This window comes from Saccopteryx leptura, chromosome 5 (genome assembly GCF_036850995.1).
Source record: "Saccopteryx leptura isolate mSacLep1 chromosome 5, mSacLep1_pri_phased_curated, whole genome shotgun sequence".
Taxonomy (NCBI): domain Eukaryota; kingdom Metazoa; phylum Chordata; class Mammalia; order Chiroptera; family Emballonuridae; genus Saccopteryx; species Saccopteryx leptura.
In genome coordinates, this window is record NC_089507.1 from 60547204 (window position 1) to 60565439 (window position 18236).

Genomic DNA, 18236 nt, shown 5'->3' on the forward strand with positions numbered 1-18236 from the left:
TTTATTTGGTGATTTCACATTTCTATCGTCTTTTGTTGCTTTCCTGTGACCGGTCAAAAGTGCACCATGACTTTACGGACACACTGTATTACAGTTCCGAGTATCTCAAAATACCGTTTACACTCATAATTTCTTGGAAGTAGCAGTAATTACTAGACCTATTGCTATACTTTTATTTCATATGCTAATAAAAAGTACAGGTATAACAAATTTATTTTAAAATAGTTTGGTAACTGTAATACAATAAAACTGGTTTCCTTTTTAATCCCACATGATTTTTATGTCTTTCAAAATTAATTTTCTGAAAGGGGGCCTTTAGGCTTCACCAGATTGCCAAAAGGGGCTATGGAACAAAATTGTTAAGAACATCTGTTCTAGATGGATTCCTAAATGCCGCCATAGAGGGTCCCTCTTTCTCTCTCTGCTCTACGTCCCTACCACACTGCTGACCTACACTGGAGTATGGTATGAAAAAATTAGCTTTTATTGTGTTAGATAAGTTAGTGAGATTTGGGGGTTATTTTTTTTAATAGTTAGTCTATGCAGACCCTAGCTACCAAAATGGCCCAAACATGGTGGGAAGCACTTGAGATGTGAAGAGGCCTCTGGTTGGAAAGGACCCAGAAGTGAACAGTGAGGACCAAACATTAGATGAGGCCAATGAAGATGTCTCAGCAGAAATCAATCTGGGAGAGTGAGGCTCAGTACAGGAAACATCTCCTTCAACTTAGATATAGTTCAATTCCACTAATATAAAGAAACATTTTAATTATTCCTCAATTTGTACATTTGAACACTTAGATTTATTTAATGATTTTCTTATTATTTCTCTCTTTTATTAGGGTGGCAGTTATTTTTATTTCTCATAGCCAGTAAGTGCTCTTGAATTTATCCAATTATATATATATATAATTATATTTTATATATATTTTATATAAGGGAGTATGCAATTTCCAATTAGCTCTATTCTATTTAAAATCCTTCTTGGCTAGAGTTTCATACTAAGGAGGGGCAAACAACCACAAAGATGAGATCAATATTACATGAGTCCTATATAAGAATTTGAGAGTTGTTAATTTTTAAATTTTATTGAGAAAGGAAGGGGACAGAGTGAGAGAGTGAGAGAAAAACATCAATCCGTTGTACCACTTATTTATGCATCCATTGGTTGACTCTTGTATGTGCCCTGCGTGGGGATCAAACCCACAACCCTGGTGTATGGGGATGACACTCTAACCCAGTGGTAGTCAACCTGGTCCCTACCGCCCAGTAGTGGGCATTCCAGCTTTCATGGTGGGCGGTAGTGGAGCAACCAAAGTATAAATAAAAAGATAGATTTAACTATAGTAAGTTGTTTTATAAAGATTTATTCTGCCAAACTTAGCAAAAATCTGACATAAAGTACTTGGTAAGTAATTAGTATTATATGCTTTAACTTGCTGTAACTCCGCTTTATAAATTTTATAAAGTAAAGTTACTTCCCTACTTTATAAATCAGAATTACTGTGGAACCTGTGGGCGGTTAGAAAATTTTACTAAGAGAGATATAAGAGTGGGTGGTAGGTATAAAAAGGTGACTACCCCTGCTCTAACCAAATGGGCTATCTGGCCAGAGCCAAGTTATTAATTTTTAAAAAGGTTTGTGAGCAGTATAGCATTGATTTAATCAAATTTTCAAGACAGGTATAAATTTGAAAACACTCCTCTCAAGGCAATAACTTTTGTTTAGTTTTACCTTCCTTTTTAAGACTTTTGTTGCACTTAATTTAGACGAAATGAATCAGTGGTTATGAAGCCTTCAGGTTGTTAAAAGTCAGATGCAAAGACTCCTCCGAGAACAGATGCTTTCTATCTACCAAGAACTTTCTATATCTAAATTTTTATAACATATGGAACTATAAGTGTATGAAAATAATAAAGCAGGGTTAATGTGCTACATAGCTTGAATTTCAGCATTAAACTGTATACAAAATATAGTCCATTTATTCTTCCTTTTTTTTTTTTTTTTTACAGAGACAGAGAGAGAGTCAGAGAGAGGGATAGACAGGGGCAGACAGGAATGAAGAGATGAGAAGCATCAATCATTAGTTTTTCATTGTGCATTGTGACACCTTAGTTGTTCATTGAGTGCCCTCTCATATGTGCCTTGACCGTGGGCCTTCAGCAGACCGAGTAACCCCTTACTCGAGCCAGCGACCATGGGTCCAAGCTGGTGAGCTTTGCTCAAACCAGATGAGCCCGCGCTCAAGCTGGCGACCTCGGGGTCTTGAACCTGGGTCCACGGCATCCCAGTCCGACGCTCTATCCATTGCGCCACCGCCTGGTCAGGCCCATTTATTCTTAAATGCTTTAATTTAAAAATCAATTTGTCCTGATAACTGCTGTATACCAAGTTCTAAACCTTATGTCTGGCAAAAACTTTTATGACTGAGAAAATTAACCTGATAGCATTTATTTTAATTATATGCAGTGTATGTTACTATGATTAGACTTTGTTACGAAAACGTTATTGCCCTTTTTTGTATATAAGGGTAAGTCAAGTGACTAGTTTTAGAAGTTAAAGCTTCTAAAGTGACAACAGCTCACAGACCCTTGAAATTCTTAAGATGTTAAAAGTTCTTTGATGGAAGTTCAAGTCTTAAACTATTTTTTGGTGGCTTAGTATATTAGGAAGTACCATAATTTTTTTATCCTTTAGCTTGTTGATTTTCACATATTCAGAATAATAAAGAACATAATTAACCTCCCAAGTACCTATTATTCAACTTCAACAATTATCATTTCTTGCCAATATTTTCTGTTTTCCTCTCCCGGCCCCTTCGTTTTCCTTTTTTGCTGGAGTATTTTAAAGTAAATCCTAGGCACCATATTCACTTCACCTCTAATTATTTCAGTTGGTATCTCCAGTGGATAAGGACATTTTAAAACATAATACTGTAATACAGATTACAATTCCTTAACCAGATTACAATTCCCCTAACCGAACTATTAACAATTCCTTGATAGTGTACAGTTCACGTTCAAGTTTTGCCTGATTGTCTCAAAAGGTCTTACATTTGGTTTAAATCAGGATCCAAACAATGTCCACAATGGTTGTATCTAATTAATATATTTCTAATTTTTGTTTTAATAAAGCCCCCTCTCCTTTTTAAAAATGACATTTATTTGTTGAAGAAACCGGGTCATTTGTTCTGTAGAAATTCTCTCATTCTGGATTTGGCTGACAGCGTCATGGTATAGTTTAGCATGGCCCCTGCTTTTTTTTGTAAAAATATAGATCTAGAACCTTGTTTGGATTCAGAACGGACTATACCGATACATAAAATTATATATATATATACAATTTTCTTTTGGCAAGAATATTTCATCGGTGTTACGGTGCACTTTCTATTGCACTAGGAGGCAGGTAATATTTTTCTGCCTTTTAGTGATGTCACACTTGACCAGTGACTTGAAGTGTCAGTCTGATCCATTATTAAAAAGTGCTCCAAATTTCACCTAATAGTATTAGCCATTGATGACAGTTGGCTGGATATATTTCACCAAAAGTTGCAAAAGGGTAATTTTTAATTCTTCATTTATTAGTTCTAATTCAATAATGGTATATGCCAGTAACATACACTGCATATAATTAAAATAAATCCTATCAGGTTAATTTTCTCAGTCATAAAAATTTTGCCAGACATAAGGTTTAGAACTTGGTATACAGTAGTTATCAGGACAAGCTGATTTTTACATTAAAGCATTTAAAAATAAATGGACTGTATTTTTTATACAGTTTAATGCTGAAATTCAAGCTATGTAGCATATTAACCCTGCTTTATTTTCATTCACTTATAGTTCCATGTGTTATAAAAATTAGATATAGAAAGTTCTTGGTGATTTCATTTATTAGTTGTAATTCAATAAAGAACTTTCTTTCACCTGTTTATCTGGTACCCTCAAATATAATTCATACCAAAAAGGCAGGATAAATGCTTATTTCTTTTACTATATTTAATCTACTTTCAGCATATGAGTTGGAGTCCTATCAACTTCCAATAGTGAGTAATGAGCTTCCCCCAGCCCACCCCGACCTGCACCCCTCCCCAGATCCCCGGATGGTTTTCCCTGTGAAACCCAGCAGAGCGAGGAGCGACGGGATAGAAGGCAGTGCGGCAGGCCTACGGAATGGTGCGGGGATTTAGGGTAGGGAAGAGTTGGGTCAAGAAGAGGCAGTACCTTAAGCGGGGGCTAGTAGGCAGAATCTGAGTCTTCTGGGCTGTGCTGGACACGGGTGGTCTCCGTGGGCTTGCTGCATTCCTTGCAGTCACTGCCATCAGTGTCAGCGGCCAGGTTCTTCTCCCGCGGGCCGGCTTCTTCGGGACGAGGAAATGTGTTGCCCTGGGTCTCCCGGTTCTCCCTGGAGCCCAGCAGCATATAGCCGCTCTTCCTCAGCTCTGACGGCCGTCTCAGCTCACTGGCCATCTGTGAGAGGTCCCGCTTCATGGCGTAAGCATCTTCCCCATCCGCATAGTATCTGCGCTCCACCTCACTGATCTGGAAGTTGAGGGTGACAGAATAGAGATGCAGGGCGGCCCGGTTACTCTTCCTGACGTGCAGGGACACGTACCTGGCACTGAAATTCTCGATCATGGCCCGGGAGGCCTGGTCCATGAGCTTCTGGGCCAGGCCGAGGCGCCGGTGTGAGCGCTTCACTGCCAGGGAGGTGATGTGCCCATGCGGGACATCTTCTGGATCCTCCTCCATTTTGGCGAGGATGTAACCCACAATCTTCCCGTCCTCGTCCTCAGCGATGTAAGAGAGCTGAGGCCAGGAGAGGCCATGGTAGAAATAGTATTTCATTTGGTAGTTCTCGGGCAGGCAGAGGAGGTTGCAGTGTTGCATGTTCAACAAGTCCTCTGGGCCAGCATTGCGAATGTTCATAATGGCGGCTCCCGGCGCTGACACTGGAGAGCAGTGATGCAGAGAGAGGCCACTGCCGGTGCTCAAGACGCTGACGGCCTTTGCGGCTTCAGTCCCGGCCTGCGCCTCTGGGCTGCGCGGCGGAAGGGCGCGAAGGCGGAAGGCGGGAAGGAGGAATGGCCAGGCCGCAGAGGAGGCCGTAAGACGCGACTTCCGGAAGTATGCCACCTAGTCAAAGCTAATGAGGCTTTCACGTCATTTTGCGCCTGCGCGCAAAGCCTACGGGGTAGATAGGTCATTGTGATCTCTTTGGTTTTAAATATGAGTTGATCTGTTGCTGTCATTCTTTTGTTTCACTTTTAATTTTTTAATTTGGATTCAGCTGGATAAGTTTATATGAAACTAAATGAGCCTATGTAACCGGAATTTAGATCGAGAACGTGAATATTGCACACACCCTAGAAGCCCTCGCTCATATGGCCTCCCATTCCCGCCTACCCCCATGTCTCAAGAGTAACTAAGACCCAAACTTCTAACAGTCTTACTGTAAGTGGAATCATAGTCTATACACTTCTTTTTGTGTGTGTGTGTGTGTACTTTTCTGTGAGAAAAGTGAGAAGTGGGAAGGCAGAGAGACAGACTCCTGCATGCGCCTGGCCAGGATCCACCCGTCATGCCCACCAGGGGCGATGCTCTGCCCATCTGGGGCGTCGCTCTGTTGCAGCCAGAGCCATTCTAGTGCCTGAGGCAGAGGCCATGGAGCCATCCTCAGCACCTGGGCAACTTTGCTCCAATGGAGCCTTGGCTACGGGAGAGGAAGAGAGAGACAGAGAGGAAGGAGAGGGGGAGGGGTGGAGAAGCAGATGGGCGCTTCTCCTGTGTGCCCTGGCCAGCAATCAAACCCTGGACTTTCATACACCTGTCCGACGCTCTACCACTGAGCCCACCCGCCAGGGCCCATACACTCTTTGTATGTTGGTTTTTTTCTAGTCATTATTTGTTTTAGCTACTTTGTGTATAGTTGTGAGTTCTTCAGACTTGTTTGGTATTTTATTGCCTAAATATATCACATTTTATTCATCCATTCTACTGTTGATGACCGTAGTATTATTTCTAGTTTGAGAATAGCAATGAATAGTGTACCTAAATGTTCTGAAACGTGTCTTTTGTTAACACATTCATATTTAACGAGCATGAGAATTACTAGGTCAGAAGATATTATGATATTCAACTTTATAAATACTGCCAAGCAATTTCTCAATGTGGTTGCTTCATGTTCTGACCAACATTTGGCATTTTCCCATATTTTTTATTTTAGCCATTCTTTTATGTGGGTGATGGTATTACATTGTGGTTTTATTTTGCATTTCCCTAATAACTAATGAAATTAAACACCTTTTTTGAATGCTTATTAGCCATTCTGTTCTTTATTGTAAAGTAGTTATTCATGTTTTTTGTTCATTTTTCTACTGAGTGTCTTTTTCTCATTAATGTTTAAGATACACACACACACTGGATATGAATCTTTTGATAGATATATTTATAGTGAATAGTATCCTTCCCCATCGTTTGATTTTTCATTCTCTTAATGGTGATTTTTGACAACAAATAGGAATTTCAATTTAGTCCAATTTGTTTAGTTTTTAATGTCATGGTTAGTGTATTTTGTGTCTTTTTAAAGAAATCTTTGCTTACTTCAAGGTCACAGGGGCATTTTATGTTTTCTTCTGAAAACATTGTTTCATTTTTATTTTTATACAATATATGTACACCACTGGAATTTATTTTTTTGTGTATGTTTTAGGTCAGGGGTCGGGAACCTATGGCTTGCGAGCCAGATGTGGCTCTTTTGATGGCTGCATCTGGCTCACAGACAAATCTTTAATAAAAAAAATAATAACATTATTATTACATTATTATTCACTTCCTACCACTCATGTTCATGGTTGTGGGTGGCTGGAGCCAATCACAGCTGTCCTCCGGGACAACACCAAATTTTTATTGGATAATGCGTAATGTACACGGGTTGTTGTATGGCTCTCACGGAATTACATTTTAAATTATGTGGCATTCATGGCTCTCTCAGCCAGAAAAGTTCCTGACCCTTGTTTTAGGTAGAGGCTCAGCTATTTATTTATTTATTTTTTGTCTAAACAGATAGATGATGTTTTATTCATCTAGCACCATTTATTGAACAAAATTATTTTTTTCCATTGTATCACATTGTTTGTTGCCTTTGTCGTAAATCATAGCTACATTTCTAGATACATTTAAACATTACTATGCCATCTTGATAAAACAAGATTTGAGTATTTTTTAATTTCATCTTTCTCTTTATTCTCAAAATATGATAGTATTAAAGTCAAGAGGTATTAGGTTGGTCATTGTGTGGTTTTCATACTTTGGGAGGAGACACAGAATTGAGCCCTCAGGACTGTTTTGAGTAGCATCTCAGTAAGCTAGAAGCAACTGTTAACTATTAAGGATCTGGTGGGAGAAGTGGGAAAAGTAAAGGATGGGAATATTTTCTTTTTTGTTATTATGTAAAAGCAGAGGCAGATGACTTCAGCAAAGGGGTCAAAGTAGGTAGTAGCTGCTTGGATCACATAAGGGAAAGAGATTATATCTTTATTAGTGCAGAGAAATCATATTTTATTAGCACCTCTTGAATATAAGCTGATGATAAGCCCTAGAATTATTTATACATAGCATTCTTTCCAGGGAATATATGCACACCTTTACTGGCTAAAGTAGTTTAGAAGCATATTTTTTGTGAAACATAGCTTGACTACTACTTTTTGTTGTAATTTAACAATTAGATATGTTCTTATTAATAAGTTTTTCAGATGTAACATAAGACTTTAGCTTCTGATGTTTTGATAAACTCCATACATTAGAAAGGTTATTTCCCAGTGTTATTTCCATTCAGACATTTCTCTTTTATGTTATACCTCATTCTATGAACAGGAACATGTGCTTTAAGATGGCATCACTCTAAAAGCCTAATGTAGAAGAGTCATTTGATTCTTCTCTAATAAGTTCTTTAAAAGAAGCATGAACTACCAAAATGAGCACATTGTGTTTTTCTAAGACAAAAGAACATTTTGTCTTTACTGGCTTCCTAAAACATAGGCTTAAAAAATGTGGAAGGTATAACAAAAATGGACCATCTTTAAAGAATTTATACTCAATATTAATTAGTTATCTTTTGATTTTGCTATCTCTTTTGTTTATCTTTTTCATTACATGCAATGAAAGTAAGAAGATCCTTGGGCCCATACAAATTTGGGGGAAAGAGACACTCTATTAATTAGTAAGTTTTATTTGTTTGATTCTGTTTAATCCTAAATCTGAAGCCTAATCTTACGAGTAAGACAACAATAAAAAATGTTTTCATAGGCAACTAGTTGGGCCCAGAAAGGGGAAATGGCAGTTTCTTTGGCTTCAGTATAAGCCAAAACATTTGCACATCTAAGTCAGTTGGAGAGCAACACAATTGATAACAGCTGTATTATGCAGGAATTATATGATGTAACAGGTCATCAGTGAATGAACAAATAAACATTTTTATATCTACTAAGGTGATAAATTCTCATTGTTTCCTTCATTGTCCATAATCATAAACAATACCAAAGATAATGAATTCAGTCATGTGGATAAGTAAGAACAGATAGCAAAGAAGAATTTTCTATTTTCTCTTGTTACCACATATTTCAGACCCTTTTTTTGTGTGTGGGTAAAACAGGTCAGATTGATATAAAACATGAGATCATTCATTTTGAAAAACAAATAGTTCTTAGTTAACATTGGGTTTGAAAGTAGTCAATGGCAGTATGACAGTTATGACACTACCCTTGCATTGAAAGAGGAGCAAAGAGTCTGGGTTTAGTATAAGCCCAACCTTCTCTGTTTGAGGAGAAGTATAAAACTGCATATTTTGTTAGGTTAATATTAGAGTGTGATTGTGTCTTTAGGAGTGCTAGAACCGTTGGAAATAGTTATAGTCAGAGAGGTGCTTAAAACAAAAGTAGATCAATCAAAATGACAGCTGAGTCAGAGAAGCATTGACTCAGATTAAGCAATGGGCCATTTTTGAATCTTTGTGACTCTATTCATCACATAAAAATATACATACTTATGATTACCAAGAAGACTTAATGCTGAGGTTCTATAGAAGTGAGGGGGAACTCAAGAATTACAATTTTAGCTTTAGTAATAGTAGCTTTTAGTTGTAATTAATAGGCTTAACAATTAATGCTAGTAAAAAGTTTTGTTCCAGGAAGTGGTATGCATGAACAGGTCTATATAACTCCCTTCTGGAGCAATCTATCCTTTGTGCCCTAGGCCCAGGAGATCTGCAAGCAACCATGATGGTATCTAAGCCATTGTGCTTCAGGAACAGAACGACTGATGACAAGGATACAGATAAAGAATTACTTGTCAGCAAATAAAGAAATGCTAGAAAAATCTCTGGACTGCAACTTTTATTTAATTAACTTTTTTATTGAATTCCAAACAGTAGAAGCATAACCTATATGGTATGTAAACAGTAGTTAACTATACCCAAGAGGGTAGACATTTGTGAAACTTGGGTAGGTCTTGGGACTCTGAGCCTAGTTTTTATCCTAGAGGATGCCCTCACATCTGATGGTATAAGTAAAAAATATTCCAAGTGATGAATCTGAGACAGGCATCACCATATGTTTTTCTTACAGTCTTTGTAATAGGACTATACAGGCAGTATGATTTTGGTATTTTATCTTCCAGTGAGGGTATGGCTAACAGAAGGCTATCAAGTCTTGGTTAAAGGCACAGTTTCCAGTATACAAATTGTTAGTTAAATCCCTTTCTAAAGGTGAGAGAACAAAGTCTTTCATTGTAACCTCAAGGAATTTGGGTCAATGTACATTGCAGACCTGTATGGCTCTGGGGCTGTATGGAGAAAAAATACAAAATACAAAGATTCATTGCTATAAAATATTTAGTAGTACATAGGAAGCAACTTAGCAAGGGGACAGGTTTGGGAATGACACAAAAAGAAGGTAATGCTTGAAGACTTTTTAAATTGTGAATATCTCTGTGATGTTTCTTATATTGCCAAGTGGATGGAAAAGTAAGGGGTTATTTTCAAGCATTTTCTTAAAGTAAGCAGATGACTCAGCATTATAATTGATCCAGAAGGTGGAATGAAAGTAATCATTGCAATGATCTTCATGCCTGTAGGAGAAAAGCCTGGGACATTGCATTTGCTTTTTGATTCTTCAGATTTGGCTCAAATATCCTCTCTTCTGTGCAGTCTTCTTTGACTCCATAATCTCTGGAAAAATGAATTACTTTCTTATTTGCATACTCTTCTCAAGCATACCTATTATATGTATATCATTTACTTTATTATTAATTCTTAGCCTCTTTGTTTCTTGAAGATACGACCCTGTCTTATGAAAATAATTGTTTTTCTAGATACTAATAAATACCATGCTGCGTAGTGAGTCTTGAGTGAATGCTTATATAATAAGTATGTAATTATAGGTATAAATATATTATGACAGGATGGATAACTAAATCCTTTATGCAGTCCAAGTAAATTGTATGATTATAGTATATATTTTTTTGTAATAATAGTCATTATTGTTGCTTAAAGTGAGTAATTAGAAAAGACAATACTACTTAAGCTGCATCACTTTTTATACTTAGCATTATGTTCACTAAGCAACTTCATTATTTACCTAATGCTACAATGTCCAGGCTATTCAGAGATCTGTAGATCATTTTCATCATATAAAAAAAAAGAAAATTGAAAATAATTTAGCAACCAAATCATACCTCTAACTTTTTTTAAGACTTGGGAAGTGGTTGACCATTGTTGTAAATAATGTTCATTTCTGACCCTTTACTCATAAACTATGTTTCCAGATTTTCTTGCCAACTAGGCTTCAGGTAGATTATGTCCATGGGAGAGGTGCTGTTGAGAGAGGAGAAAGCAGAAGAATCCAGGAGAAAGAGTCTGCAGGAATGACTGACTCAGCCAGTTGAAGATTATCCCCATTCTATAGATCTCTAACTGATCTCCTGGAGACTTTTAGAATACTCATGAGAAAAAACAGGATATGTAAATAGATAGGACCAGGGGTCCAGAAACTCCTTCCCCCTTGCTGCCCCACAGAAGCTCCCCCACCGCACCTTGAGTGATGAGGTGCAAGTAGGACCTCAAACAAAGGAATCATGGGTCCTTTGTATGGACCCTGTAAAAGAAGTATAAGAATTCTAACTTCGGGGAGCTTGTACTTTGGTGCTACTAACTCCACATGTTCTGCCGGTTACTAGTAAATTCTCCTTCCTCTATTAATTAAGTTGTCTGAGTGTTATTTCCTGCAACACTGTGAGAGAGGAAGGATGGGGGGAAGTCAGGGTATTTCTCTTCTACTAGCTTATCCCTCCCTGCATGGCATCTCCCTGAAGTGGCTGGTTTCCTCTGTGATGTTAGCTCCCCATTGGACAGCTTCTTTTGAGTTCTAGTTTTCCCACCAGAAAACTACTGCTTCTAGTCTCCAGTAATAAGACTTTTCCCTTTGTTCCTGAAGCCCTCTAAGTAGTAGGGGCTTCTTGCGATTACTAATCTTTTGGTTGCTTCACCATTCCCTGTTGGCTTTTCAGCTTTTTCATCACTCATTATTGATGTATTAAACTCCTCATTTAAATTAACAGAGAGTGGTTTCCGGGTTGGTCCCTATTTGATAAGAACTATAGTAATTAACTGTTTTTAACATAAATTTTAATTTTATATTTTCCCAGTCTGACATAAAGAATCTTAATACTCCAGCCACTAATGCAGAATAATAATGTAAAATATTCAGAGATAGTCATGGATTTACTGTTTTCAAATATAAGAAGGGAAGACCTCTTTAAATTTACAGAAGTTCTACTGGCAGAGGCACCAGAAGCCTGTCTATCAGCTCCATGTAATTTCCATGTAAGTATCCCAGTTGTTTTTAAATGCCATTAGGAAGTCAAACACTATAAGGACTATGGAGGTCATCAGAAGTCACTGGTAGTATTGTCTCAGCAGCAATTGGTATGCATGGCCATAAACAGTACAGCATGGAAATAAATGTGGGAGTAAAGAGTGACAATAGAGAGGGAGTGATGACCAGAGAATAGCTGATAAATCTGAAGAAAACAGGTAGCTTTAAGAAATCACGCTGGGCATTGTGAGAAGAAACTTAACTTATATTTTTGATTCAATCATTTATTTAACTGTGATATTAGGTAAACCATTTAACTTTTCTGGGCTTTCCTTTTTTTCTTATAGAGGATGAAAAAAAATCTATATACCAACACTGCTACTTAGTTTTAAGAATGAAATGTATAATTATATGACAGCTTCACACAAGGGATTAGTATTATTATCAAATGTATGATTTTTTTATAGAAGAAGTTACCTTGAAGTCCCCAAAAAGCTGACTGATAGATGTACTTGATGAAAACAAAAATTTGGGACAAAATAAAGGAAATGCAGCAGGTGCAGAATAGCAGACATTATGAATAGGTTCAAAATAATTAGATTAAGCAAAGTGGTACTGTAATGACCAAAAGAAGTAAAGGGACAATAGTCTCTAGCTTTTGAAAAGATACATTAAGAAAACTAATTTATCTTATATTTTCTCATTTAAATCTTGTGATTTGTTCTATTATTAGCTATAGAACCAGCCTTCTTTAATACCATATTTTATTCCATGATCTCTTTGGGGCCTTGTATGCAACCAAATGCTCTCATCTGTCTTGTAAAGTGGTAAGCAGAATGACTAAGTGAGAAAAATAAAACTACTTGAGAAATTAGTTATAGAAATTTAGAGAGAATCTAGCATGCTAAACTCCTACATAAATTGCTCTCAGTTTCTAGGTGTATGACTGACCAACTAAATTTATATATGTTGTTCCTTTGTGATCTGTGTGCTACATGGTCCTGTCACTTTGAATTATACACTTTTAATTATTTTTTTATGTGTGTGCAAGAATTTAGCTGGTTAAAAAATTAGTTCTTTCTTGCCTGACCAGGCAGTGGTGCAGTGGATAGAGCATCAAACTGGGATGTGGAGGACCCAGGTTCAAGATCCCGAGGTTGCCAGCTTGAGTGCGGGCTCATCTGGTTTGAGCAAAGCTCACTAGCTTGGACCCAAGGTCTCTGGCTTGAGCAAGGGGTTACTTGGTCTGCTGTAGGCCCACGGTCAAGGCTCATATGAGAAAGCAATCAATGAACAACTAAGGTGTTGCAACGAAAAACTGATAATTGATGCTTCTCATCTCTCTCTGTTCCTGTCTGTCTGTCCCTATCTATCCCTCTCTCTGACTCTCTGTCTCTGAAAAAAAAAATTAGTTCTTTCTCAAAGTCTGGGAGCTAATAAACTTTCTTACTGACTGCCCATGGGGCAATCTTAGTTTTATCTTTCTAGTGTTTCTTTCAAAATTCTTTTTATTTTACAAGTATGCTGAATATAGTTTTAGTTGTGTTGAACCACATAATATGAATCTTTTCTAGTTCTGAAATTCTGTAACTATTAGTCTAGCACAGATGAATTTTACTGATGTTAGAGACAGCTGATGGAATCAAAGAGGAGAGAGATGATGTGGTGATATAATACTTTAATATTAGATGGGAATTCACTAAATCAGAGTTATTTCCTCTAACCTGATAGCAAATGACTTATAACTTTTACACTAAAAGGGAAAAATAGGCAGATTCTCTTTTTCTTAGTGTTAGTGATAATTCTTTGTAGTAAATATATTTTTCAAGCCAGAAGAGTAACATACATACATACAGTACCACCCTGTTTACTCCTATTTCTTTAATTGCAGGCTAGAATTAATTTGCAAAGTAGAGCGTGTTCAAAGTGTCCAGTAATTCAGGGATACACAGCGATCCTTGTTAGCTGATTATGAGAATTAAGCTTTGTGAAATTTGATTTAACATTGTTGTAAGTGATGAAAATGCAAAAGACATGGTTATATCCATACAAAGTCTTACTGGCAAAGTGTTGTTGCTGTCATAAATTTGGTTAGATAATCTGCTTTAGTGATAGTAGTCACCAAATTCAGAACTAACTTTGAAGAAGTAGAACTGGGTTTAAAAAAATTAGTGTAAAAACAGAGAACTGTTGGCTTTCAATATTTCATCAGGAAGATTCATGAGTTCAGGTTTGATAGAGTTTCCAAGAACTCTTGCTAAGGCAATTCCCCTGATTCACTATTCAGTATATGTAAGCAAAACAGCTCAATATTATGAATGCAGTTTGTGTGTTTCAATGAGGTAATTCATTCATCCACAGTCATGCTGCTAGTTAAACACTGGTTTATGATTCACCTTCTAATTAATAATAAAAAAAGTGAAGCATATTAAACAAATTTTCTCTCCTCCAATTTTCTGCCTCTGTGTCTTTCTCACTCACTGTTATTAGCACTTGGGTCTCCTCTTGGCTTCACTTCCCCAGCACAGCACAGATTGAACATGTAAAGCATACAACACAGAAGAGGAAAGATGACACCTGGGTCACGAGTCTCCTGGTTCACTTTGCTAATTTGCCTCAACTGCCATCACTAATTAGGGTGAAGCGATGACTAGAACCATGGCTGTAACTGCTGTTGCTGTATTTAAAGGCACTTGAAGAGCCATATATAATTTTCTTTCCATTTGATGAACTTATTACTCAATTTCTAATCTAGGAAGATAGAGTTTAACTTTCTAGAGCCATATATAATTTTCTTTCCATTTGATGAACTTATTACTCAATTTCTAATCTAGGAAGATAGAGTTTAACTTTCTAGAATTTTGGGACTTACTTTTATTACAAGATTATATACTCTTATTGGTGAAGTGTGTCTGTCTTCCATTATAAAAGAGTGTTTATAACATATATGAAGACACAGACACACTATAACTGAAAATTCTCGAATGTCTTTTGTTTATTTTCCTGTAATTATAAGTGTTCTTTTTATATTTTTCAACTCTTAAGTTTCATTAACTGTTTCAAAATGTTTTTACAATACACAGTCATCATTAAGATAATTTTTCTTGGACACATCCTTAGTAACAATTGGAATTTATTTCAGTTGAGTTTTATAATTTTTATTTTGTCTTATCCATTGTTTGTTAGACTTATTTCTAATAACTTAATTTTAAATTTATTTTTATTTTTGAATTATACTTACTAAATCATTGCTGCTGAAAATTTTTTTACTTTAATATAATATTTAATAAACTTACTGAATCATCTTACTACTTTTAGTAATTTAAAGATTTTGGGGGTTTTCTATGTAGACATATCTGTCAATAATGACAATTTCCCCCCCTTTTTTACCCATATATTTTGTACTCTCTTCATGTCTTATTAAGCTGGCTAGATTCTTTATACAATGTTAAGTAGAAGTAGCAATAAGCATAATATTAATATACTTACTGATTTTGAAGGTAAAACTTTTAATGCTTAGCCATTGATTATCTTGTTTACTATATCTTTTGGGTGGATGTTCTTGTCCTCATCTTTACAAATTAATGTAAAATTTCAAAGAATTCTTACAAAAACCTCAGTAGGGACTTTGGGGAACATGACAAAATGCTTTCTAAGTGTATATGATAACACTAATTGCTCAGAATAACCAAGACAGTACTAAAGATAAAGGAAAATATGTGAGGACATGACCTATTAGATATCAAAACTTATTATCAGAGATAAAGAGGGTCATTTTATAATGCTAAAAGATAATTCATTATTCATCAATAGGACAACAGGATAGGTTGTCTAAAGGTTTATTCAACTAATAACAGAACTTCAAATGTATTAAGCAAAAACAGAACTAAAATAGACAAATCTTCAATTATAGCTATAGATTTCAATTATCTTCCTCTCAATAACTGATAAAATATGTAGAGAGCTAATCAGTAACTTGAACAATTTTATCAATCAACTTTACCTAATTGAATTTGTAGAACAGTTTTCCCTCAAACAGTAAACTCTATAGTGCATGTGGTACAGTGACCAAAACTGCTTGTTTATTGGGCCATAAAACAAATCAAAAAATTTATAAAATTTAAATTGTACAATGTATATTCTCTGACCATAATTAAATTGCTAAGTTAAATTAAAATAAATAACAAAAGATACTGGAACATACCCAAATAAAAGTATAAAGTACACTTTAAAATATTTTATGGGTCAAAGACATGGAAACAACCAAAAATCCCGTCAATAGATGACTGGATAAAGAAGATGTGGCACATATACACTATGGAATACTACTCAGCCATAAGAAATGATGACATCGGAACATTTACAGCAAAATGGTGGGATCTTGATAACATGATACGAAGCGAAATAAGTAAATCAGAAAAAACCAGGAACTGCATTATTCCATACGTAGATGGGACATAAAAGTGAAACTAAGAGACATTGATAAGAGTGTGGTGGTTACGGGGGGGAGGGGGGAATGGGAGAGGGAAAGGGGGAGAGGGAGGGGCACAAAGAAAACAAGATAGAAGGTGACAGAGGACAATCTGACTTTGGGTGATGGGTATGCAACATAATTGAACGACAAGATAACCTGGACTTGTTATCTTTGAATATATGTATCTTGATTTATTGATGTCACCCCATTAAAAAAATAAAATTATTATAAAAAAAGATAAATAAATAAAAGATATTTTATGGGTCAAAAAAGAAATCACCAAAGCAATTAGACAGTATTTTGAACTAAATGTGGTAAAGCTTTAATAAAAGAGAGATGTAAATGATATTTATAATGTTATCATTGTTAGATTGGATGATGAGCTCATAGGTGTTTGCTTTATTATTATGATTTAAAGCTTTACTATATATTACCTATATACTTCAGTATTATTTTTTTAATTTTTTTTTTTTTTTTCTGAAGCTGGAAACGGGGAGAGACAGTCAGACAGACTCCCGCATGCGCTCGACCGGGATCCACCTGCACGCCCACCAGGGGCGACGCTCTGCCACCAGGGGGCGATGCTCTGCCCCTCTGGGGCGTCGCTCTGCCGCGACCAGAGCCACTCTAGCGCCTGGGGCAGAGGCCAAGGAGCCATCCCCAGCGCCCGGGCCATCTTTTCTCCAATGGAGCCTCGGCTGCGGGAGGGGAAGAGAGAGACAGAGAGGAAGGGGGGGGGGAGTTTGGAGAAGCAAATGGGTGCTTCTCCTATGTGCCCTGGCCGGGAATCGAACCCGGGTCCCCCGCACGCCAGGCCGACGCTCTACTGCTTAGCCAACCGGCCAGGGCCTACCTCAGTATTTTAAAAAATATATCTTTAAATGATAGAAATTTGTCTGAAATAAACATATGGGCAATACTCACTTAAGAAATACCATATGGCATAATCCAAAGTGAATTTGGGATAGATATATCCATATGATAGATTTCAAGTTTAATATAAAAAAGCATTAAATTTTGGGTCACAGTTCATGAAGTCACTTAGTTAATTGTTGCTGTTTTTACTCATAAAAACATTTGACTTTGAATAACACTTAAGAACATACCACATTTCATGCTTGTTGCAAGTTCAGGTTCGCTGTAGTCTTTGTCAAAGAATAGAAAATGAACGTATGTGCTCCATGCAGTTGCTTGTGGCATTAGGCATAAAAAAAAACAAACCTATGGCATCTTCAATTCTTTGTTTAATTAAATCCTGGAGCAATGACTGCAGCTGAGCCATATATTGCTTTGTAAACCAGAGCCAATAGAGGAAGATATTTTTCCTAATGTCACTTCTGCAAGGGAATCAAGTTGGAAACAGCATAGGTAGGATGACAATTTAGATCAAGGAACTTCGACAGCCCTCTAATGGAAACATCTAAAGAGAGGCAGCATGTTTGGCATCCAGTATTGAGGGACATGGAAATGGAGACAGAAACCTACCCATGACATAAAGCAAAAAAAACCCATATTTTACTAGAGTCACCAACCAAAGGACAACATTAGTAAATGTCAACTCCTAAGTTTTTATCTTTTATCTTTTTTTTCTTTCCATGAGAGGAGGGAGGCAGAGACTCCTGCATGCACCCCAACCAGGATCTACCCGGCAAGACCACTAGGAGACAATGCTCTGCCCATTTGGGACATTGTTCCTAATGGAGCTCTTCTTAACACCCAAGGTGGAGGCCATGGAGCTATCCTTAGTGCTTGAGGACATGGCTTCAGGAGGGGAAGAGAGAGAGAAAGAGAGAGAGAGAGAGAGAAAGCATGAGCGAGGAGGGGTTGGGGGAGGGATGGAAAAGCAGGTGGGTGCTTTTCCTCTGTGCCCTGACCTGAAATCGAACCCGGGATGT

At 36.9% G+C, this 18236-nt stretch overlaps 1 protein-coding gene across 1 annotated transcript; it reads right to left on the reverse strand.

Moving 5' to 3' along the window:
- Positions 1 to 4233: 4233 nt before the first annotated feature.
- NAA11 (N-alpha-acetyltransferase 11, NatA catalytic subunit) lies at positions 4234 to 4929 on the reverse strand. Its single transcript, XM_066386545.1, has one exon. The coding sequence runs from the start codon at positions 4924 to 4926 to the stop codon at positions 4234 to 4236; it is 693 nt and encodes a 230-aa protein (XP_066242642.1). The 5' UTR covers positions 4927 to 4929.
- Between the last annotated feature and the right edge of the window lie 13307 nt (positions 4930 to 18236).

Excerpts from the sequence above, each read along its gene's own strand:
- NAA11 (XM_066386545.1), bottom strand. The coding sequence starts at position 4,926 with ATGAACATTCGCAATGCTGGCCCAGAGGACTTGTTGAACATGCAACAC.